Source organism: Grampus griseus, assembly GCF_964374135.1.
Source record: "Grampus griseus genome assembly, chromosome: 18".
Taxonomy (NCBI): Eukaryota; Metazoa; Chordata; class Mammalia; order Artiodactyla; family Delphinidae; genus Grampus; species Grampus griseus.
The window spans coordinates 28,076,516-28,101,640 of record NC_139012.1 but is presented as its reverse complement, the minus strand read 5'-3'; the positions used below and the strand labels follow the sequence as shown (position 1 = coordinate 28,101,640).

At 41.0% G+C, this 25,125-nt stretch overlaps 1 protein-coding gene across 2 annotated transcripts in view; it reads left to right on the top strand.

Annotated features, from left to right (window-relative positions):
- Window positions 1-25,125, top strand: part of SLAIN1 (SLAIN motif family member 1) — a gene marked incomplete at its 5' end in the record, with an annotated part of 60,332 nt that overhangs the window by 23,886 nt on the left and 11,321 nt on the right. The window contains 4 exons of one of the 2 annotated variants that reach the window (XM_082675909.1): window positions 13,984-14,133; window positions 15,372-15,521; window positions 18,155-18,496; window positions 22,913-23,068. In XM_082675909.1, coding sequence (XP_082532035.1) covers window positions 13,984-14,133; window positions 15,372-15,521; window positions 18,155-18,496; window positions 22,913-23,068 — 798 coding nt within the window. The remainder of the gene's footprint in view (window positions 1-13,983; window positions 14,134-15,371; window positions 15,522-18,154; window positions 18,497-22,912; window positions 23,069-25,125) is intronic. The other variant, XM_082675910.1, reaches the window with a different exon arrangement.

Sequence of the window (25,125 nt, the reverse complement as noted above, 5' to 3'; positions counted from 1 at the left end):
CGCTCAGTGCTAAGGACTAAGGGTACAGTGGCAAGATGAACTCAGCATCTGGCCTTTGGAGCAAGCAGTCTAGTACAGGGAACAGATGACACAGATGGCAGCTCTTGTTCTTTTTTCTTCCTTTCCCTTAAAACAAGCATGATGATGTTCATGGACCTGAGTCTGAGGGGTATGGCCAGGAAATGCTTTCCTGAGGATGTGACATATTGAAGAGTCAGCAAAAGTTCAGCAGGTAACTCTGTAGCAGAGGAGGGCAGGGGAGCAGCTCAGACCATAGGAGCAGCATGTGGAAAGGCCCTGAGATGGGAGGAGACTCGTGAAGTGAGACCAACTGGCAGACCACTGGCAGGGAGAAAACCTGAGCTGAGTGATTCTAAAGGAAACTAGAGTTAAGGACTCTGGACTTTCTATTGAGATGGTTGGGAAACCTTTGAATAGTTTTAAGCAAAGGAGTGACATGACTTTGGACAGGAAAGCTACAGGGTTGTCTTACAAGACTGACCCTTTTTTGAAATCTGGCAAAATTTGGAGAGTTGAAATAGTGATTTTAGAAATTCTTTGGGATGTTGCAGTTGGGCTTTAGCATTTTTTAGGATGATTCTTTAACTTAGTTAGACTTGGAAATGTTTTCTCCTGCTTCTCTCATTAATATCCTGAATTTCTTGCGTGACCGCCTATGGGAAGCAGTAGTTTAAAATGTGGCCAAACTTCATGGTGCTTAATTTACTTTGAAAATAATAAGGCTTTGATAGTCTCATTTATTTATAATACATGGAGCTTTATACTTTTATATAATGACAAGTTTCATGTGTTTGAATTTTGGAGCTCTTGTCATTTTGTACCTGTGAGTTTAATATTTTTCCACTTGTAAGATATATTTCAGTGAACGGGGTGTGTGTGTAAAAGTATCAGTTTTTGAAATTCAGGTTTTAGTGTGCGTGCCTGTGTATTCATATACATGTGTATATATGCACATGCAGTGTAATCGTGTGTGATTTTCCATTTTCATAGCATTTTTAAATAAGGAAAGTGGGATCAGGAAAAGGATACTCTAGCAGTAGGAGTTGCTGGCATGTGCTAAAGATGATGACTGCAAGTGGTGGGGATGTCTAATCTTCAGGGTCAAACCAGATACCTATTTTTATTTTTATTTTTATTTTTTTTATTTTTTTGTGGTACGCGGGCCTCTCACTGCTGTGGCCGCTCCCGTTGCAGAGCACAGGCTCCGGACGCGCAGGCTCAGCGGCCATGGCTCACGGGCCCAGCCGCTCCGCGGCATATGGGATCTTCCCGGACCAGGGCACGAACCCGTGTCCCCTGCATTGGCAGGCGGACTCTCAACCGCTGCGCCACCAGGGAAGCCCCCAGATACCTATCTTTAAAGATGGCAGAGAGATCTGATTGAGAAGCAGAGCTCGAGGTGACTTCAGGTATCCACATTAGACTGAGCAGAGAGTGGGAGGAGTATTAGATGAACTTTGGAAGCCTGCTACCTTCCACCCTAAGATAGAGACCTCCTTCCTTTGTGCTGTTGGGATCTCAGCCACTCTACTGCTGCATGTCCAGGCACGTATGGAGAACTTGCTTATGAAATAATCCACCTGTTTACATACTGTCTGTTGTTAGTTTCCTTAGAGGCCTGTTGGTGTAATACCTACACTGGTGCAAAAGAAACTCAACGCCAGTTACCTGTATTCAGATGAACTTAGCCTTTATTCATAAATACGAACCAGCAACCAAGTCTCACTTGCTTTTTGAGAAAACTAATAGCATGAACAAAATAAAAAGGTCAGCTGACTTTGTAGGAAAGAAGTAACTAGGGGAATAGAGAGCTCAGTGTGCTCAGATTCAAGAGAGTAGTAATACAATTTTAAAACAAGAACAGATTGCTAGGAAGAGCAGTAGTCAAATGATTACTACTTTTAGTCATTTTTAATTTCTTGGAAGCACTGAAATAAAAATGGACAGGGCTAAGAACCAAGCTGCTTATCTGAATTAGACAAAGGAATTGCCCCAAAAGAGAGAAAATTGAGAGAAGTTAGGGCACTTGGAGGACAGATCTGCAACCTCTGATCTTTAAGTTTTAGAAGCTGGAACAGATAGTTTAGAGGAAGAAAGAATCAGTTAATTACGGAAGAAGATCTCTTTGAGCTGAAGAAAGACACGCCCTCAGCATGAACTGGGATAGATGAAAAGTGACCTACACCTAGACATCCTGGTTTAATTCAGATTTTCCAGGGCTTAGGATAATATCCTAAAAATGTTCAAAGGAAGAAATAGGTTATCTACAACAGTAACAGACCTCAGATATTTCATAAGTAATATTGGATGCTAGATGGGCAATATTGTCTTTAAAGTTTTGAGGGGAAGTTATTTTCAAACTGTGATTTCGTACCCAGGCAAATAGTAAATTGTGGAGACAAGTGGGAGAGGGTTTTGGATCTGCAAAGATTTAGAAAATTTTACTTTATGCACCCTAGTTTAATGGCGGGAAAAGTACCAGGAGAGAGATCCATGAGATCTACAAACCCTAGGTCACCAAGATGACCTAGGAGAAACCAAGAAAGATACAATAAGAAAGTGATTTGACTCTGAGGGCTTACGATGTCCTTCCCCTAGTTGTTGGGGTCTAGTCCAGTTACTTTTCTCGGCTGCTGTCCTTTCACAATGCTCAGTTCTCCAGTTAATTGTACTTACTACACCAAAACACTGAAATGCCACGTTTATGTGGCTTGACATCCAGTGATCACCTTAAAGCTTGTCCGAAGCACAGCTATTGCACAGAACGAAAATACAATAAACCTTGACAGTGTCCAGATAGAACCGTCAAACCGAGGTGGAAGGTACGAGAGGGGGAGCATGCACGAAATGTCTAACCTGTTCACCACGGGGAGTCAGGCACCAACAAGCTGGTGCTGGTTTGTCTACTTAAAGTTGCGCTTTTATACGAATTATATAATTGTCCCCAAATTCCAAAGCAAAACTCCTGCCAAATGGATCTGGTTGTTATAACCTTTATGTGTATTTGAATGTTCTTCTACGTGCAGGTATTTTAATAAAATCATGGAAGTGGTTAGTTTTAGGGCCAAAAAAAGTTTTTGCTTTGTCAAAGCTATTTATATTGGTATGTTTACTTTCTACTACCACTCAAGACTGGTAGGTCAGAGGCCTTTTCTGCCACTGGAATGTAGGCCACACACATTGTGTCCCTTACTGGCAGAAGAGTACCCTAGCGCAGGAGATGCTAAAAGGAAGGATGGTTCAAATTCCATTTCCATCACTCTTCTATTCAGGAGCTTCTAGTGCTTTCTGTTAGCCTACTGGGCTTGGATTCTTACCACACTGTACATGTTCAAGGGCAGGGGGACTCTTATTGGTGATCTAGTCTATCCTTAGAGTTCGCTGGGGGGAAGCCACTATATTCAAAGGTCAAGATCGTCTAGCCTATTTCTTCATAGAATTGGATTCTGTAGCATCTTCCTTCTCTCATTATTGCCGTGTCGAACGTGGAAGTTGTTCCAGCCGGCTGTCACGGCTTGCGTTGTGGCTGTAGTCTAACTTGAGAGCAGCCGTCTGCAATCCGCATGACAACATCGCATGGTTGACAGATTCTTAGGTCACTCTTTTCCCTTGTTCTTTGCAGGTTACATTATTACTTTCACATGGGCCCTCTTCTCACGTTCTGTGGCCATTTTCACTGTCCTTAAATTTGCTGTAAGCCATAGCAGTCAGGCCCAAGGGAGAAATGACTTCTGTACAAGGGAATTTTTAAACATGCCTTTGAAGTCTAATTACTACTGAAGTTAGATTTATTTTTAACCTCCCCTGTTAATTGCAGATGGGAAGTCTGATGACGATGGTGACTTGTGAAGTCATAGAGGTCACTCCAGTCCCGGATAACACTGGATTTGGTCCATGTGTGCCTAAAGCTGACAGCTTATCTTCAGTTTTGACCAGTGATTAAGTGGAAACAAGTGGACAGTCCACAGAATTTCCCTTCCCAAGTCTCATTTTCCAGCTTTACTTTTAGACCATTGTCCTGGTTAGAGAAGACCGGAGAAGGATCCAGTAGTGGCTGGGAGAGAAGAGCATTCGGCGTGTGGTCTCGGGACTGGTTAGGGTCTGAGAAGTAGAAAAGGTCTAGTGCCTTACTCATGATGATGAGATACTTTAACCAGCTAGATTACTTTAACGATGAAATTCAGATCAAGAATAATTATAAAACTCTGATCCCTGTGGAATAAATGTTATCAAGTAACACTCCTTCGTGGTGAAATTTTGTAACTCTCGTTCAACAAATATTAAACATTTATATGCCAATCATTGAGGGTATACACCATCTTTTAGTTACTTTCAAACCTAATATATTAAACTTAATCCTAATATTGAAAGTGACTTTCTTGATTAGCTCTAGGTATTATTTATATGCGTAAATGAACTGTTTTATTAGATGTTTTTTGAAGGTGGTATGTAAGTCATGTTTTTATAAATTATTACATTTTGAATATAACTGGAAGTTTAAATACTGAGTATCTACAATGTTCCGGGATCATAGGTGTATATGTATCATATATATATAAAACATATAATTTTAAATCATTACATTTGTCATTGTAGGTTGAATGGACTGAACCTGTGGGAAAAGATTCAAATTAACTTAGTAGGTTTTTCTAGCTGTAATTTGAAGATTGAGAGACTTGGGGGTGATGAGTAACTTACTCTGATTAAATAGCTCCTAAGAGGGCTTCCCTGGTGGCGCAGTGGTTGAGAGTCCGCCTGCCAATGCAGGGGACGCAGGTTCATGTCCCGGTCCGGGAAGATCCCACATGCCGCGGAGCAGCTGGGCCCGTGAGCCATGGCCGCTGAGCCTGCGCGTCTGGAGCCTGTGCTCCGCGACGGGAGAGGCCGCAGCAGTGAGAGGCCTGCGTACTGCAAAAAAAAGAAAAAAGAAAAAAAAAAAAGAAGCCCCTAAGAATACCAGTTACACCAATTAAGGCCCTCATCTGCTAGTTCTTTAGCCTTTCTCCTTATATCAGTGCACTGGCGTGTGCATAATAGTTGAATCCTCTTTACTTTTTGTATGTCTGGAAAGAGCAGTATGACCACCTGTTTCAGAGCAGTAGAAGGACCTCCTAGATCCCATATGCTTATTTATCAGGCCGGGGAGAGCTGTGGAGAAATTAATGCTGCTCAGGTTCACCCAGTAAAAATAGTGGATCAGATAAGCTGCAAACCATATGTTACTACTTCAGGGGGCTGGCGCGGGTTGGAGCCAAGTCAGCAGTGCTTATTACTTCCTGTGAACTTATTCCAGAAAACCTTTACCTCAGTCTGTGCAGTCAGAGTTTGTAAGAGTGAACCAATAAAATACTGTCTTTCCTAGGGTTCTTAATTCCCCCGTTTAAGCTTAGTCCAAGCATTTCTGTAGGCTGTAGGTATGTAAAGCTGTAACATAATCACCTAGGAAGTTTATTCTGGAGAGGATGGTTTGTGAAAATGGAGTTCTTCCTGCCCCGGTGGTTTGTGGGCTTAGAGCAAAATGCTGTGGTCTGGATACAGCTTCCTGCCAATATAAGGAGAACAGAAAGTATTAAAAGAGCTGATGTCGCCTGTCCTTCGCTGATCCTAAACCACTCTGTACCTGGTGTTAGTAAAGGGCCACGTAGTTGAATTCCTCTAATCATTTGGCTTGGAACTGAGGCCTGCCTGCCTACCTGTTGTATAAAAGAAAGAATAAAAGCGGAAGAATTGAATGATTGTTAATCTCTCCTTGCTTCCTTTTCCTTTACTTTCCGGGACTCTGTGGTAAAGAACATCATTGTTTAAGACTCAGAGATATGACTTAGAAGCTTGTGGTTTTGAAGAAACCATATTTCTTAAAAATGTGTCATTTGGGACGTTTGTTTCCTCTGAGATAGCCTTTGGGTAAATAAGTGAGAACTGTTGACCCATCCTGGTCAAACTGTTGAAAGTTCAAGGTTCAGTACTTTGCTTCTGAGTTGCTAACAGCTGAGGAAAGATTAAGCCTGTGAAATTGTCTAGATGAGCTAGAACGTAAAAAGCATGCCCGTCATTTTGAGAAGGCAGGTTAAACGGCCTGAGTATTAGGAAGAGTGGAAGAGCGGATCATTTCTGCACTCTCCTTTCTCCCACCTAGCTTCCAGAACATTTTCCGTCAGAATTTAGAAGACGTTTTTGCCCCAACTTGCTGTAACTTTTCACTAGTTTTCCTTAAAAAATGCTTTGGGGCTTCCCTGGTGGCGCAGTGGTTGAGAGTCCGCCTGCCGATGCAGGGGACACGGGTTCGTGCCCCCGTCCGGGAAGATCCCACATGCCGCGGAGCGGCTGGGCCCGTGAGCCATGGCCGCTGAGCCTGCGCGTCCGGAGCCTGTGCTCCGCAACGGGAGAGGCCACAACAGTGAGAGGCCCGCGTACCGCAAAAAAAAAAAAAAAAAAGCTTTGTAGTTTGTGAATACATGGTGTAAACTTTTGTCTTATACTCGCCACAGCCCTGCTTATTACCCTCTGACAAACATACCTTCTCTTCCGATGAGAACGCTGCAACACAAGGATGTTACATTGATCTGCCCCAGATCTGAGAACTAGCATGTGGCAGGATGGAGACTGGAACTCTGGTGTCCAATGTCTTTTTAGTCTTTTGTTGGTCTTTATTACAGTATGTTATGAAAAGTGACAGTAGAGAAGAATGCTATTGGCTATCGTTATGTCTTAACCCTTGACATACCCTTGCAATAGAATCCTGTGCATTTATCAGAGGGAATATTACAAAACCTGTATGTATAGTAGTCCAAGGGTTGGCAAGTTATGGCCATACCTGGCCTTCTGCCTGTTCTTATATGGCCTCTTTCACATTTTTAAACGGTTGAAAAAAATTAAAGAACAGTAATATTTCATGACCCATAATTTCTATGATATTCAGCTCTTGGTATATATATAAATAAAGTTTTGTTGGGGCATAGCCATATTCATTCATGCAGGTATTGTCTGTGGTTGCTTTAATGCTGTGATGGCAGAGTTGGCGGAGTTGAGTGGTGGCAGCAGAGACCATATGACAACAAAGCCTAAAATGTTCACTGCCTGGCCCTTTACAGAAAATGTTTGCCAACTCTTGTGTTGGCCTGTTGCTGTGACTTTCATCTCTGACTTTCATAGGCATTGAATACAGCCACCTAGCCCTTCCAGACCCACATCTAACTCTTCTTACCAAGATCTTACCCTAGATCTCTAAAATTCCCCAGTGGCAAATAACCTTCAATCACTAGGGCTTTTTTTCCCCTTATTTATGACACAGGTGGTGTCACTTTGACATTTCCGTGAGTAATATGGCCACCACACTTCAGCTATCTAAACCTAAACCAGTAGGACATAAATGCCCTTTAGAGAATCATAAAAAGGACACTTGCTAACATCTTCAGGTGTTTTGTTTAGGCTTGCCTGTTGAGATTAGTATCATCACGGAGATATGCTCTCCAGACTCACCTAGGTAATAATCTGTGCTTGTCTTAGTGGTGGGCTGGTCATTACTGTTAATACTTGCCAGGTTCTCTATTCCAGCCTCTGCCTTCTCAGCATGTTTATTGCCTTCTGATCTACAGGTAAGAGGCCACAAAACCCACCTTCATCTCCCGCCACCTCCACTGATCCTCCCCATACCCACTCTTAAACGTTCCTTCCTTAGGCCTCTTCTCTTTTCCTTCTTTATATTCTGCTTGGGTGATTTCACTCATGCCTGCGGTTTCATCTAACACTTACTTGTTGATGTACCCTGATCTCTTTGTCTCTTGCCCTCTTTCCTGAATTCTGACTCCTTACTGGACACGAGCACATAGGCATGTCCTACAAGTATCTCGAATTTAATTCATTTTTTTCTTAAGCATGCTTATCTCATGTTTCCCGTCTTAGCGGATGGCATCTGTGTCTTAGAATCCATGGTGTCAGCTTTGCCTTACTCCTTTTGTCCACTCCCTGTGTTCATTGGCTCACCAGATATTTCCACTTCAGCTCAGATGTGGCTTAACGTGTTTTCACCAAATGTTCTGCCAGTACTTTAGTTTGGTACCTTGTGGTGTCTCACCAGCTGCACTGTGAAGCCTCCTAACTGGTCCCCCAATCATCAATCTCTACCCAATTAGTCCATCATTCTATATGTCGTCAGAAAATACATATCTGATCATGACTTTCTCCTTCTCAAAGTCAAGACAGTACTTGAATATTAAAGCCTCTACTTATACATGACAGTGCAGAAACGGATCCTCCCAAGCTCTCCAGCCCTAACACTTCTCCACATATACCCTATGCTTCAGTCCTAACGTCAGCCATTCCCTGAATATGCCCTGCTTGTTCACGCCTCCATGACTTCACATGTGTTATCCAGAATGAATATGTAGAATGGCATTGTACCCTGGGAGATAAGCTCCTCAACCTTCAAGGGCCATGTTAAACATCATGTCTTCTGGTGAAGTCTTTAGATTCCCTCAAAGGTGACCATTTTCCTCACTTTGCGTGCACTTCATGGTGCTGTCATGGCGCTTGTACTCTTGTTACTTGCCTGTCTTTTGCACTACTGGTCTTTAGAAATTGAAGTGGGAAGGACGGGAGAACAGTAACCATATTTTACACAGCTCAGTATCTGTAGCATCTGGCACTGGAGAGCCACCATGGTGGGTGCCTACTCAAATGAATAGAAAAATGAATTTTAGAAAAGCAGGTGGGAGCATAGGGGCCAGGCAGATTTCCCAGAATGACTGGGAATTGAGCAGGAAAAGAACTCTGTGCTGTGTGTACCTATGGAAGAGATCGCTCCAGGAGACGGACCTTTATTTTTTTGGTATCTGTTGGTAAATGTTGAATAAAGGACGGACTCTGGGTGTGGTCTGTAAATGTTGGTGTCTGAATTATTCTGGAGCACTAGACTTTTTTTTTTTTTTTGGCTCAGGAGTACACAGATAGTTGGCCTCAAGCAGCTCCTGGTTTAGGGAATGATGGAGAATATAAATTTGGGTAGCTGAGAAGAGCCACGAGCAAGGAGATGCAAAAATATGACTTAATGTAGAAGGCAGTTCTGTGAATTTTAGTAAAACAGAACTCAGATTTGCTGTCAATGAGTTTTCATCAGGCTTATTAAAAACTGCAGAAAGAAAACATTTCTAGGGCTGCTTTAGACTGATTTCCTCACACTGCTGGGATCATTCCAACCTTCTGGAGTGGTGTTCCAGATCACCTGCTTTGTGAGAGAGACAAGTAACAGGATGTGGGAAATTAGTGAGCCATGGGCTCTGCAAACTGCAGTTTTGACTTTTAAAGTCTTATTCTTGGATGAGAAAGAAAGAAAGAAAAAAGATGGGAGAAGTAGAGTAGGGCTTGTTTTTAGGATAACTTCCCATGCCTTAGTCTGTTCAGGCTGCTCTGTAACAGAATACCACAGACTGGGTGGCTTGTACATGGCAGAAATTTATTGCTCACAACTCTGGTGGCCGGACATCCGAGGTCAGGTGCTAGCGTGGTCTGGTGAAGGCCCTCTCCAGGTTGCAGATTCCTCCCTGTATCTTCACATGGCACATCTCTCTGGAGCCTCTTTATAAGGCACTACTCCCATTCAGGGCTCCACCCCCAGGACTTAAGCACCTCCCAAAGGCCGCACCTACTAATACCATCATCTTTGGGGTTTAGCATTTCAACGTATGAATGTTAGGGGGACACAAAAAAATCAGACCACAGCACCTGGTTAGAAGTGTGTCTGTACTGGTAGAAGCCACTAGACAGAGTAAGAGTCCAGGACTCACCCAACTCAGATGCTACGCTGATAGTGGGGTGTACAGAAATTCCACTGAACACACTTTCAGCTCTTTTGTATATGGTTTCTTTGATTTTAAGAAATGTTGGCATCTCAAGAATTTGAGGAAGCTTTGTAGCCTTCTTGCACGGTTTACTGCCAACTAGTGTTCCTGGCACAATCCTTCACTTTAACTGTGCATTGTAGGAACTAGCTCATCTAGGCTGAAGCCTGTTTACTCCGGATGCATCAGTTACTCCGCACAGGACCTGGCCGTTAGTGATATAAAATCATTTAGCTCGAAACCAGAAGATTCACACACATAAAGTTCAACAATTTAGCGGTTACTGGGAAGTATTAACGAAGTGCTGCTACAGGTATATTTCTTCACTGGGCCTCAAGCTAGGCTGAAGTGTCTAGACTCACCTTTGTCTTCAAAGATATACTAAATTATAGTTATATTAAGTTTAAGAAATTTGGCAAAATCATTTAGATGTCAAGGTAGGAATGGTAGAATGGTTTGAAATAGGGGAGTATTAGTGAACCTGCCAAGATTTTGACCACATTCAACATTTATCGATTATATACTATGTGCCAGACATTGTATTGGGTACTCAACTGGCTCTGTCTATAACAAGGGGAAAGTGTGAAAATGATTATTTCCAGAATAGAGTGTTGCTTTATTTTGAACTCTTAGGTAGATGCAGTACTGTCCTTTTGAGGATTATCACTAAGGTTTACATATTAGATCAGTTACTCTTTTTCATTTTATGTGAATTAAGCCATACTGCATTCTTAAATTAGATTTTGATTATATGCATGGATATATATATTCAACAAAAATTTGAATATTTACTATATATACTATGAGTGTAGGCAAAGATGATCAAGGCATGGGAGGAGGGTCATGGTTTCTGGGAACTTTTTTGTTAGGAATAATTTTTAGTGTGGAAAATTTTAAAAAATTAGATTCTTTCTTAAACCTATCCCATTACCTATCCTTTATGATTTTTCTTGATATTATCATCACTGGAGCATTTATCAAATTGATTTTTGCAGGGGGGTTATACTTTGCCTAATGTACAAAAAATAGCTTCACAGATATAGTGTTATTTATTTTTTAAGTTAGACAACTTTGAAGGTGTACAAAAAAAATAACCTAGTAGACCATTGGACACTCAAACTAGTTTCTTGCCGAAAGATGAGGTATCTGTCCACAACTTAGTACTTTGTCACATTAATTTCAATAGAAAATGCTTACCAGACAGAAGGTGGCAAAGTCGAAAGTTTAACCAATACCAATTGTATTCTTAACAAGGAAGCTTTAGAAACACTCTAGATGTGGGAAGTGAGGTATAGGGCATTGGGTAAGGGTCCTAGTGAGGTGATCTGGAGTCCCTGAGATCTAGTATTGGGTGAAAAGCCACTGTGCTACTTTAGAAAGGAAGAGAGCAACACAGTTAAAATAATCAATGACCAACACAAGCTTGGTAGCGATGCTCAGAGCAAGCTTTCTGAGGGCAGTGTTGGTGGCCGGAACTTGGCTGAAGAATAGATTGCGATAATCTAGTGAGAGATGGCGAGGTCTTGATGAAGGAAGTGGCAGTAGGACCACAGAGAGTGTGCAGACAGAAGTGTTCTGGGAGAGAGTTTAACTTAGGTATTTGGGAATGAAAGCCCTGCCAAGTATGATACGTTTGATCCAAGTTGGAGAAGCCCTGTACTTACCGATAGAACTTTAGAGTAGGAGGATAGGAAAGCTTAGCTGTTCAGAAGTTCATCACCCATTTTCTCCTTTATCAGAAGCTGTCTTGCTCCTTTCTTAGCGTCATTTTGATCATCATCAAGCCTCTCAAAAAATTTGACATCCTCGTGTATACAGAAAGTCCATTAAATTAATTAAATGGAAAAAACAAAATTGCCCTATGAAAAGTTCTTTGTGTTTGTTTTTATCCTCTAAGGAAATGCTTCCTGTTGCAGTTCTTACAATTCTTTAGCTACACACTGAAGAATAACTAGGATGCGGTGGCTTCCGCTCCCCTCCACTCTCCTTCTCCACCACAACCTCGGGCACTAATATAACATCGTTATTTTGTTAGCTTGCCTCTGCAATAATTCTCCTCCCTCTTCTTAAAAGCCTCCATGCCAAAGGACAATGCAAAGCATTCTTTCTTGCAATAGATGCTAATTGTGTTCTTCGTTGGGATCTTGCTGTCATAGCCACAGTCGCTGTGCCATCGTGTTGGGAGGCCCGGGTCACAGTAGTTATTGTGCAGAGTAATGAATGCTCGTTAGTGGTGATGTGTTGTCGCCTGCATCTGTGGGTGAGAACACGCAGTCACTGTAATTTGCCTGGCGAGTGATCATATTGGTGTAACATAACGTCAACTGTTAAGCAAGTCAGCTGTCACAAAGAACTATTGGTTTTTTTTTTTAATATAGAATTTTTAATGAGAAACTTTGAGTTATAGAGATTGAAGATGTGAGAAGAGCTACCTGGTGTGTGTTGCATATTAACCCCTACTTCTCAGTGTGTTTTGGGATCGGGTTTACATATCTGGTGGTTTAGGGAAGGGAGTGCCAGCTCTGCACGTCTCTGCTCTGGCACAGATTGGGAATTGCATGTTGGATAAGTGACGTGACTGGTGTCAACTAGGAACGAGGCTTCCTGGCAGTGACCCCTTCGTGAAACTTGTGGATTCTGAAAGCAGAATCACTGTGAATGTAGTTTCCTCAACTAGTTCTTCCATCTGCGTAAGGAAAAGGTTATTTCTTCAGTAGTTGTTTGAATGGGATGGTGCTGTTTCTCAAGAATTCTTGCTGAAGTAACAGGAAACATTTGCTCTTATAAATAACCGTGGTGCTAATATGCAAGGACCTTACCTTACCAGTCTCAGGATTGGAGCTTGTTACTTTTTTGCCTGCCCACAGCCCACAGTTTCTTCCTCTCCAACCCCACTGCCCATCTTTGAACACTTTTTAGCTATTTGCTCATTAGCATCTCTCATTAAAAGTGTCCTGGGAGTGCATTTCAAAGCAGTTCCTTTTATACTTGTTTCTTCAAGTTTTGTCGAATTTCCAGCAAACGTAACGAAGTTATTGCTCAAAGTGAAACTTAACCTAATTTATACTTTTCATCTATTCCCTCCTGTCCTGCTTTAGTACATTGCTTTTTAGAAAAGTGGATTTTGACAGCACAGTAATTTGTATGCCATGAAGAGAGAGGAAGTGATTTTAGGTGTGACTTGAAGTTTTGTTTTGTTTTGTTTTGTTTACAATTTAGGGTCTTTTTATATCCCAAGATCCAAGGGGCTGGTAATTCTGGAGGAGGGAAATATGTTAATTAGGACAGGAGAGATAATGTGCAATTAGATCATCTGCCAATGCAGGTAAAATTCCTTTTTGTTCCTTATTTTATAGTATTAAATTAATAATAGGTATAATCCTACCATTAAAAGTTACCTAAATAACACATGTTCAATGCAGAAAATGTGGAAAACATTTTTTATAAAGAAAAAATCCAGCAGATTATCAGTTACCTCTATGCCTGCCACCTGAAATAACTATCACTAAGTTTTGGTGTATATATACCCTTCTGTGATTTTTGTAGATCATTTTTCCATAAAGCTTGTTTTGGACTCAAGCAGAGATGCAGTAAGATACAGTAGTCGTTTTAAGTTTCTTCCATAATCCAAGAACAAGTTTCCATAATAATTCTTTGGTCAACATTTATTAATATTAAATGGGTTGAAAATAAAACGTAGGGAAAAAAATAGGACTATGAACAGTTAATATTAAGAACTATTTCCCATAATTCTAAAGATAAGTTTCCTTGAGTTTTTCTTTTGACATTAACATTTTATATTATTAAAACAGTTAAATTTTTGTGCAGAAATAGAAAATATTCGTAATGAGGAAATTAAAAACAACTTTTCACTGTTATATAGACATACTGACTGTAATCAAGGTGGCACTGATTGAATGGTTCTTAATGAAGGTAGAAATAGGGCCCTGCTTCACAAATAGCCCGCTTTTACATATGTTTTCCCTTAGATAAGTGAGAGCCAGTTAAGAATGAAAAGTTGCTTTGTCTCTTCATTTTGTTAACCTCTTCCCTTTCTCCCTCTGACAAGTCAACGTCTGCTTCTGTATAGCTAACCGCTGCTGTTTATTTTCTGCTTCTGTGACAGCTAGCCGATGGCGGAGTCTCTTCCCTTCAAATGTCTCACTGGCTTTTCCTTATAGCCCTGTGGCAAGACTCAGCCCTTATAGCAATGGCATTAATACTCCCAGCTTCTCTAAAACCTCAAATAAAGCAATACTAACACCTGAAAGAACAGGTAATATTTCAACTTCTCGTCTAGCGGCTTGCTTTGTAAATCAGTCACTAAACACAGCTTAAATATCCACCTTTCATTGAAAAGCTTGGGGGTAATCTTACTTATCACAATGGGGAGTCTGCTGCACGCTTACTTTGGGTAATGACAAAGGCGAGGGTTAATTTGTACTTTAACGTCATTAATCTGCTCTCAATTGTGTACAGTAGGCAGCCTTCACTCTATCAAATGCATATATATATAATTATGTGTTTCCAAATGCATAATGTGCTTTTAAAATTAAATGTTGAACAAAATAAAGGTCTTTATGATTTTCATTATGATTGAAGATTATCAGACTTTTATTATATCTTGCTGTTTAAAAAATTGTTGGTGCTTTTTATTAAGTCAGGGCTGTGTAGAAAGAATAGTCATAGTAGCTTTTTATGAGATGACGGTCTCATAGTTGTCTCAGCATTGGTGATTCCATCCCTATAGTTTTCTCCCTTCAGCCCTTTCTTCCTTGGTTCTCCTATCTCCAGCCATTACTTTCTCACTTTCATGAGTGACTACAAGTCTCCTGTGACGGTTCTAAATTATGAAGGTTTTGTATGTGCTTCCCTGTATGGACGTGTGCCGTTTATGTGTGATATTCTTATCCATGTATAGCACTGCTGTTTGTACCTGTTTAAAAAATGGACCAGATTAAAATTTAGTTTCAAATATATACTCCATTACTACCAGAGACAAGCATGTCTGATTCTGCATTGAAAGTGTGCAGGATATGTATTCTTATACCATGCCTTTAGATATATACCTAAGCTAATGGGATGCAGATTTAGCATTATTGATTTTTCTTGTCTTACGGTGGTAAAAAAAACATATAACATGAAATCTACTGAAATCTACCTTTTCAACAATTTTTTTTAGTGTACAGCACAGAGTGGATTTTTGAATTATGAAAACTGAATTTGAGAAAACAAAACAAGTGGTTTTGTATATATGAATTATGAACACGTGAAGAGGTGCATACTGTCTTGCCGTTCTCCTGTCATAGTGGTGTGTTGGTTGTTTTTTGGTGACTTAATGAAAACAGGAAAAATATAGATGGGTCTTGTTTTTTTTTTTTAATCCATTCAGCCACTCTGTGCCTTTTGATTGGAGAATGCCTTGAAGTGCTGACTGTTGATATGTGAACTGTAAAGCACATGCAGATAGCAGTTCTTTAGACTAAGTAACAAACACGTTTCCCTTGTTTTTAGGTTACACATCCAGGGGCTCCCCTCTCAGTCCCCAGTCATCCATAGACAGTGAGCTGAGTACTTCAGAGCTGGAGGATGATTCTATCTCCATGGGATATAAGTTACAGGACCTCACTGATGTTCAGATCATGGCTCGTCTGCAAGAAGAAAGTAGGTTCCTCTTTTTTTTTTTTTTAAATTAATTAATTTATTTATTTTTGGCTGTGTTGGGTCTTCGTTTCTGTGCGAGGGCTTTCTCTAGTTGCGGCGAGCGGGGGCCACTCTTCATTGCGGTGCGTGGGCCTCTCACTGTCGCAGCCTCTCTTGTTGCAGAGCACAGGCTCCAGACGCGCAGGCTCAGTAGTTGTGGCTCACGGGCCCAGTTGCTCCGCGGCATGTGGGATCTTTCCAGACCAGGGCTCGAACCCGTGTCCCCTGCATTGGCAGGCAGATTCTCAACCACTGCGCCACCAGGAAAGCCCCGGTTCCTCTTTTTAAACTAGAAAACGTTTTAAACTAGAGGCTTCTACTTGAACTCTAAGGGGGTGGGGAGGTTTCAGGGATTTCTCCCCAGGTAATGGGCAAACAATTCTATTTGTTCTCTCCTCCCATCCTACTTTGTAGGTGGCGCAATTAAATGCTTCTCACAGTCTCATGACCATTGTAAAATATTAGCACATACTCTGGGCAAAATACATTGATGTAAAACATCACCAGTGTAGCCACTGTGGAAACAGTTTGCCAGTTTCTCAGAGAACTAAACATGCGGTTTCCATAAGACCCAGCACATTGTATTCTTGGGCATTTATCCCAGGGCAATGGAAACTTGTGTTCAGAAACACAGAAACCTGTATATGAATGTTCATAGCACTTTATTTATAATAATAGCCAAAAACCAGAATGAGCTCAGATGTCCTTCAGTAGGTGAGTGGTTAATTAAGCTGGGGGTACCTCCATACTGTGGAGTACTACTCAGCAAGAAAAAAGAATAAATTTTGATAGACATTACCACCTTGGATGAATCTCCAGGGAATTATGCTGAGTGAAAAAGATGATCTCAGGAGATTTCATACTGTATAATTCCATTTATATAACATTTTGGAATGACAACATTTTAGAAATGGAGGACAGATTAGTGGTTGCCGGGGCTTGGGGATATGGCGTGGGCTCTCAGGAGGGAGGTAGATGTGGTTATAAAAGTGCAACATGAGGGATTTAGGGAGCTGCTCTGTTTTTGACTGTGGTGATAGCTATATGATCCTACAGGTGATAAAATTGTATAGAATTTAATACTAACACATGTACACATATAAAAGTAATACTGGAGAATCTAAATCAGATGGGTTTATATAAGTGGCGATATCATAGTTGTCCTATTATTCTATGATTTTGCAAAATGATACCATCAAGGGAAACTGGACAGAGTACACAAAAGATCTCTATTATTCCCAGAACTGCATGTGAGTGTGTACTTATCTTAATAAAAATTCAATTAAACATGCATTAATGCATTCTCAGATGCAAATTATTATATATAGAATGGTTAAACAACAAGGTTCTACTGTATAGCACAGGGAACTATATTTAGTATCCTGAGACAAACCATAATGGAAAAGAATATAAAAAATTATGTGTATATATATATATGTATAACTGAATAACTGCTGTACAGCAGAAATTAACAAAACATTTTAAGTCAACTATACTTCCATAAAAATTGTACTTTTCAAGATACATAATTATTGCAGGAGAGATAATTGGAAATGTTATTTCCAATAACATTGAGTTATTGGTTCTGCAATAAGGTTACAACAGTTAATCTGAGAGTGAACTACTTCAAGGTTATTAATGGTATCAAAAGGCAAAAGAAGATGTAGATCACAGACCTGGGCTAAGCTTATTTTGGAATTATCTTCTGAGGCCAACATAAGTAGAAACAGCCAAGTATCATTTAAGCATAACAATTTCCTGCTTTCAGAATTGGGCAAGGCTACTATGAGAAAGATTGTAATGCTTATGCAAGATTTAATAAGATACATTTTGAGAGGAAAAACGATTATTTTATGTTGTTATTTAGTAACAGTACAGTAACAGTAACTCTTTCTAAAAAAACGTATGGCTGAAAGATTGGATGTCAGTCTCGGAAGTTAAGCAGTCAGTCAGGCATAGACTACTTTAAAAAAAAGTTGTGAGTTGGGCTTCCCTGGTGGCACGGTGGTTGAGAGTCTGCCTGCTGATGCAGGGGACACGGGTTCGTGCTCCGGTCCGGGAGGATCCCACATGCCGCGGAGCGGCTGTGCCCGTGAGCCATGGCCTCTGAGCCTGCGCGTCCGGAGCCTGTGCTCCGCAATGGGAGAGGCCACAACGGTGAAGAGGCCTGCGTACTGCAAAAAAAAAAAAAAAAAAAAAAGGTGTGGGTTGGCAACGAGATAACGAGAAACTTCCAGATGATGATGAATAGTGTCTCCTAAGTAGCCTTCCTAAGTATCTCTCCAGATTCCAGAAGGAATGGCTCGGGGAAATCGACAGATACTGATAGATGAACTGTAGCGGTATATTTCATCTTCACTGGAATTGGGGCAATCTTTTTCCAGAACAGAATAGTCCAGTATTAGCTGTCTGTTTGGTAGGTAAGCTTGTCTGTTTTCTTGGGATTTAATAAACTAAGAACAAGATAGTGGGTCTCCACTTGAATCACTTGCTTGACACAAATTTTCCTCAAATATTTGATGAATTGGAACTTAATAATTAAGCCAGATTGAAATGCCTTGTAAGATAAAATACCAGTCCCTGTTGTTCCGTAGGTCTCAGGCAAGATTATGCTTCTACTTCAGCATCTGTGTCGAGACCTAGTTCCAGTGTGTCACTGAATTCAGGAAAAAAAGGGACATGCAGTGATCAAGAATACGATCGATTCAGCCTGGAGGACGAGGAGGAATTTGATCACCTGCCACCACCTCAGCCTCGTCTTCCAAGATGCTCACCTTTCCAAAGAGGAATCCCCCATTCACAGACTTTCTCCAGCATTCGGGAGTGTAGGAGGAGCCCCGGGTCCCAGTATTTTCCTTCGAATAATTACCAGCAGCAACAGTATTATTCACCTCAAGCCCAAACTCCAGATCAGCAACCAAATAGGACCAACGGAGGTAAGTTGTACGCGCCGTTGGTGTTCGATGTGCTTGGATCTTTCATACGTGGTCAAGAAATGGTTTCAAGGTCAATATTAATAACTGGTAAATGTTTCCAAGACTTATTAAGTACATCCTTAAGACCTTATCAGTTTGGTTGGTGTACATTTAAATCTATAATTGACCAGCTTCTGATTATGTGTCCCAGATTTATAGCTTCAGGAAAACCGTTGTGAGGTACCAGACTGAGTCAAAAATGGGGGAGTATCTTCGTGTTGTGGCTGGTAAAGCTGTAGGAGAGCAGGGCTGTGGAAGTTGAGGAGTTCCTAGTTCCATGGAGTCGGAGGCACGGAGCCGCATCTTCTCTCATCTTTCTTAAGACCCCCCATCTCTGACGGCCTGCTCCTAGCCCACAGTGATGGATGGGAAGTGTGGACCGTGGTGCTTGGAGAGGATGCTGCTGTGCACATCGAGATTTAGGGGAAGTTTGGGATGTGTCTTTCCCTCTGGTGTCCTGACATCTAGAATTAAGATCTGTGCAGCAGTGGGGCTATGGAAGCTGATGTTTGGCGTGGTAACGGCAAGTTGATTTGTCCTGATGGCAGCACGGTGGGTTGGAATATGTGTCGTTCTTTTTTTGTAATTTTTTCTATTTCCCTCTTCATCATTTATCTTCCTTCCCCACTCCCAGGAGTTATAGATCTTGACTTACAAGAACTATAGGGAGAATAATCATGTGATATTCTAAGCCTGGTATGTTTTTGCACTGATGATCCGTCTGACCCTCACACACAAATCCTGTAGAGTGTGGAGAAACCAACGATATTTATAGAGTTATAGCTGTTAATTATTATACAGCAGCATTTCTCAAACCTGGGCCCAGAAATGATCCAACAAATTATTTAAAAATATTGCAAGGCCAAATACAAATCATACTAGTCATCACCTGCTATCATGTACTTAGTGTTTACTTTTTCTTCCTCTGCACTTGTATTATTCATGCTAATTGAGAGACCATTTGAAAATATTTAAGGTTTTATAGTCTCTCTTTTTTAATACCTTCAGATTTCAAATTTAACAGAAAACAGTGGCAGGTAAAGTGACTGCCACTAGTGAGTAATTTATTAAAGCCCATAATATCGAAGACAGTATTTTATGTGCTTAACGAAAATTACAGCATCATTAAAACTGCGGGAGAGGGCACAGAGTTGTTTCTGCAAAGGCTTTTTTTGTCAAGTGTCTTAGAGCATCACATCCTGCCTGTCAAGCAGATGCTCCCTCTGCATCTTGATTAGCTGTCAATGGGATCATTGTCCTACCTTAGAAAAGTGGTGTTAACTTATATGCAACACCATTATGAAAAGGGTTAGGTGTCCCTAAATCTGTGTTATGATGGTTCCTGTTAGGAGAGTGGAAATATTTCTCAGCCTGGTGTCTGACTGTGGTAGTTTTATTTCTCTAAAAGGTCTGGTCTGCACACGTAAAGGAAAATGGAATACAACAGCAGTTCTCTGGATTGGACTTCTGACTAATCAATTTAATGGCTGAGTACACAGGCTCTGAAGGCCAGTACGAGCTGAGTTCCCCTCCTGGCCTACCACTTACACCTTTCCCAGGCTTCTCATGCCTCTGAGCTCTCACTTATTTGGCTACAAAATGTAAACAAATAACATCCCTTTCTTAGAAAACTTAGGTATAATTGGACATCAGATCATCTGGTACACTCTCCTTTATGTAACATGTAATCCTTTAACCTAAGTTTGTCATAAGGAATAAATGAAATAATGACCATTCCATTGCCTGGAATAAAAACGCTGGAAAAGTTCAAAGTGCTGAAAAAGTAAAGGTGGTCTCCCCAGCCCCACTGTTTTTTTAAACTTTTATTAATGTGGCTCAGATATCTGAGCCTTCATTTGTTACCAGAGGATTATTTGAACAAAATTGTGGAATGAGAGGCGTAACTTTGAAACCAATCTCTCAAATATTTTTCTAAATTATTAAAATAATATGGATAAAAGAAAATAATTATAAATAGAAGTGTGTGTTAATATTTCCTACTTCCATAGCTCCTACATTGCCTGGTTTCCAAAGGGATGGCTCTTGAAAGTTCTTGGTATATTTCTGGGGATCATAGGATTAAAAGGAGCAGACAGCAGTCCACTCTTTTTTTTTTTTTTTTTTTTTGGTGGTACGCGGGCCTCCCACTGTTGCAGCCTCTCCCATTGCGGAGCACAGGCTCCGGACGCACAGGCTCAGCGGCCACAGCTCACCAGTCCAGCCGCTCCGCGGCATGTGGGATCTTCCCGGACCGGGGCACGAACCCGTGTCCCCTGCATCGGCAGGCGGACTCTCAACCACTGCGCCACCAGGGAAGCCCCTAGCAGTCCACTCTTACCTGTGACTTCAGTTACCCATGGCCAACTGCAGTCTGAAAATGTTAAATGGAAAATTACAGAAATAAACAATTCGTAAGTTTTAAACTGTGCATTGTCGTGAGTAGTATGAGGAAATCTTGTGCCTTCCTGCTCTGTCCCACCTGGGACGTGAATCATCCCTTTGTCCTGTGTATCCACGCTGTGTGTGCTTCCTGCCTGTCAGCACCTGTATAGGAAGAACATCGTATATATAAGGTTCTGTACTATGGGCAGCTACAGGCACCCGCTGAGGGTCTTGGAACGTATCCCCTGCCCATAAGGTGGGGCAGGGTAGGGCTACTGTATTTGAATAATTTGCCAGGTATGATAAGTGCTTAAAGCTTGCAGAACATTTGCTAACTGTGATTTTTAGGCTATGGCAGGGGTTATCAGTGGCATGGTGTAATCAGTGTTAGCCTGGGGACCTCCCCTGAACCCTGTACTTACTGCAAGGCTAGATTTAGATGTTTGGTGGGTAGCTGGCTGCTGCCTTTATTCCTTAAAGGATTCCTAAAGATTGATAGCAGAAGAAAAGATAGAGAAACAATGGTCTAGACTATAACCCCAACTGAGAGTCGGGAACTCCCTTGTCTAACACACTGTATAGTATATATACACAGGAAATACTCGTTCATTCATTCATTCCTTCCACAAAGTGGGGAAGGGTGTCCAAGTGAAAGGACCAGCACGCTCACGGGTACAAGAGAGTGTGAAGTATTTGGAAATTCCGTTCTCCACTGTGGTTGGCAAGTAGGCTGTGTGGCGAGGGCAGCAGGAGATGAGTCTAGAGATGGCTGCAGAGCCTGTATCTTAGAAGGATCTTGTCTCAGTCCAGGAGCTTGGGCTTTCAGAGGAAGGGGAGGGACAGTGACTGGAGGGTTTTTAGCAAGTGGCTGGCTAGAAGTCACTGGCTGTATGGAAGATGGGGAGGAACAAGACAGGGTGTACAGAGACCAGTTAAGAGGAAAATTTTGTGAAAATGTGGATGACAAATAATGAGGTCTAAACTAGGTGGTAGTGGGAGATTTGTTAAATATTTATGAGGCAGAATTGAGAGGACTTGGGAGTTGAAGGTGAAGAAGGGAGGTGAGATTTGGAAGATTCCGCCGCTTTTTGGATTAGGTGACTTGATGAGTAGGGCTATAATCAAGGGATCTAAGTGATGCAGAAGGAGCTGTGTGTGAAGGGGAGAAAAATGAATCTGGTTTTGTAATTGAATGGGTTTTTACTGAGTATTCAGATGTATCCTGTGTTTTCTGAGCTTGAGTGACCTGATATGTGTACTTTAGTTTTGGCGGGGTGTGTATTAAAGAGAAAACTGTCTACATTGTAGAGTTGCCCTCTTGTGGCTGAATTCAAATCTCAGCAGCACTGAGGTCTGTGCGTGACTGACTCTCTGCTGCCCCTTAGTGGCGGAAGATGTTCTCAGCAAGGAAAAAGAAAGGGAAGCATTTGTTCAAGTCTCCAAAGGTTTGGTGGTGTACTCATGCCCCTTAAAACTTTCCAGAAGTTAATGTGGTCATGTTGATGTGATGAGTGGATATGTCAAAACATCTCAAGTTAGAATTTTAAGAATTTCTTCCTCTTTTGATATGCTAGCAAAAGATTCAGTAATTGCTGGTTTGACACTTCTAGGTTTTTTTATTATTATTAACACGTAACAATTCCTAGCTTTTTTTTTTCCTTTTAAACTGTAAGATTATTTTCTATCCTCACTTCGATTCAGTTTTATCCACTTATTGTATAGAAACAAACAGCTAATTGATTACCTAACTCCTCCCTCTTTTTATAGAACAAGTGCTTTACTTTAGCAGTCTCTTTGGTGGAACCTTTCTGGAGACATGGAGTGTGTTTGTCTCTACTGGGGATAATTAATTAGCTTGCTAGAGTTCATAACACACGTGATAATTTCTGTTTGTCATTGAACAAAATATAATTTCTATTTGTATTTAATTTTGAAAGCTAGTGTTTTAATTGGCATAAAAGTTGTGATTTTTAACTTAGTAAAATTCCTTTCTAGATAAGCTCCGAAGAAGTATGCCTAATCTAGCTCGGATGCCAAGTACAACCGCTGTTAGTAGCAATGGTAGTTCTCCAGTCACCGTGCGGAATAGTCAGAGTTTTGACTCAAGCTTGCATGGAGCTGCAAATGGAATTTCAAGAATACAGTCTTGTAGTAAGTATGACAGTATTTTTATATGTAATTTTAATTAGTTGTAACACCATTAGGAAAATCTTACTATTTCATTTCTTTCTTTCTCTTAAGAACACTACAGGAAACTTTTCTCCTTGTGACACTTTTTTGTCTTTCACCATGATAATTGAGTGGTATTTTCACTGGTGCCTATGTCACCAATTAATAATTAGTAAATTATATGCAATCCTTTATACCCAGGGATAGCAGTAGAAGCACTAAATGGTGATTGATTTGTTTACTCATCATACAAAAATGTTTTCTTTGCAGATCTGCCTCTTTTTAGCTGTGTACTTGATCTATTTACTTTGAGGAAAGCACACTTACTCTGTCTAGCTGTTACTTTGGTCTTATTTTTCACCAGTCCAGAGCTTTCCCCTGGCAAATGAAGTTCTATTTTAGTGTGTCTAAAGTAGGATCCATCTACTTCATTTCAGTTTGCCCCACAGTGTGTCATTCATCCTCTGTACAGTTTACCCAGTGATGAGCAGCACGGTGAAAGTAAAATCTAGTGTGTGTGTGTGTGTGTGTGTGTGTGTTCGCTTTGTGTGGGGATGTGCTGGCTCCAGGGCGCCCCCCCACCTCCTACTCATGCTGTCTGTAGGGGTAGTTGGGGTTAAGTCTGAGGCTGACCCCTGGGTGGCAGATCCAAGGTCACAGTCCCAGTATTGATATGCCCAAACCCGGGAGGCCTGAAGTGTGTTCAGTGTGTGGCCAAGCGCCATCAGCCAGATGTCTTAAGTCTGCACCCAGAAGACTCCCTGGTGGCCCTAACAGACTACCCTGTGTACCTCCAACACATGTCTAGAATGGGTTAGATTTTTGGTGCCTACCTCTGTCATTCAGTAAAGTGTTACACTTTACTGTCATTATGTCGTCTTCCATACTAGCCTACTGGCTCCCTCTGGGCTTGGACCATAGTGCATCTGATTTTCTGTCCCCAGCACCTGGCATGCTGCCGGGTACATTGAACTCTCAGTAAATGTTTGAACGAATGTATAAATGAATGCCATAGGGCTGTATCTTAGGGCTTGATCTGTTAATATTTGAATTAATGGCTTGTTTAAAGACAGAGAAGACAACCTGTGAACTAATGGTGAGAAACTGAGAAGACTACTAATTTTATGTCAGGAGGTTAGGACAATTGGCCAAATATATCATGATGAAATTTAACTGAGATAAAAATTCTACACTTCAGTACAAAAGTCAATAGTATAAGCATAGAAGGGAAAATACAGTTGTGATGGTAGTAAATAGGGTAATGATTAGGAGTTTTTGTGAACTCTAATTCAGTGTGGGTTAATAGCACGATTCGAGTGCCAGAAAAATGCACGTAACCCAAAATAGAATAGAACATACACTACAAACCATGGCAGGTTTTGACGGAAGTGCTTAAGAAATGACGGGAACATGTCAAAAGGATATAGGAAACAACTTGAAGAAACTCCCAGAGACCAAATCTGGGACAGTTTGAGCCGCAGAATAAATATTTATATTAAAGGATTATAACCCATAGGTTATTTAACTGTGGGTCCATACTTAATTGAATAAAATAAATGGAGAAGAGGGGAAATTCTTCTTTATAAAAGAATTGCAATTGATACACAAGAGAAGTGAAGAAAATAGAAAAACCATTGTAAGTCAAGCATAATAATGAGAGAAAACAAAAAAACCTGAGAACAATGTTCATGTGTAAGAGGAGGTCAGTCATGAACTTGTTTCAGATCTCAGGACTCTGCTCTCATTGACTTTTATTCCTAAGCATTGTAAGAGAATATTCTTTGTACATTCTAAGTGTGTATCATGAAGATTCCTAGTTCTGGGCCATTCTACTTTCTGGAGTTAACAAAGGTAGGATACAGAAAGTTGGAGAGGCAGCCTGATATAGAAGGAAGACACTGGGTTAGCAGTCAAATACTTGAGTTTGGGTGTTTTTGTTTTTAATTTATTTTATTTTATTTATTTTTGGCTGCTTTGGGTCTTTGTTGCCGTGCACGGGCTTTCTCTAGCTGCAGTGAGCGGGAGCTACTCTTCCTTCC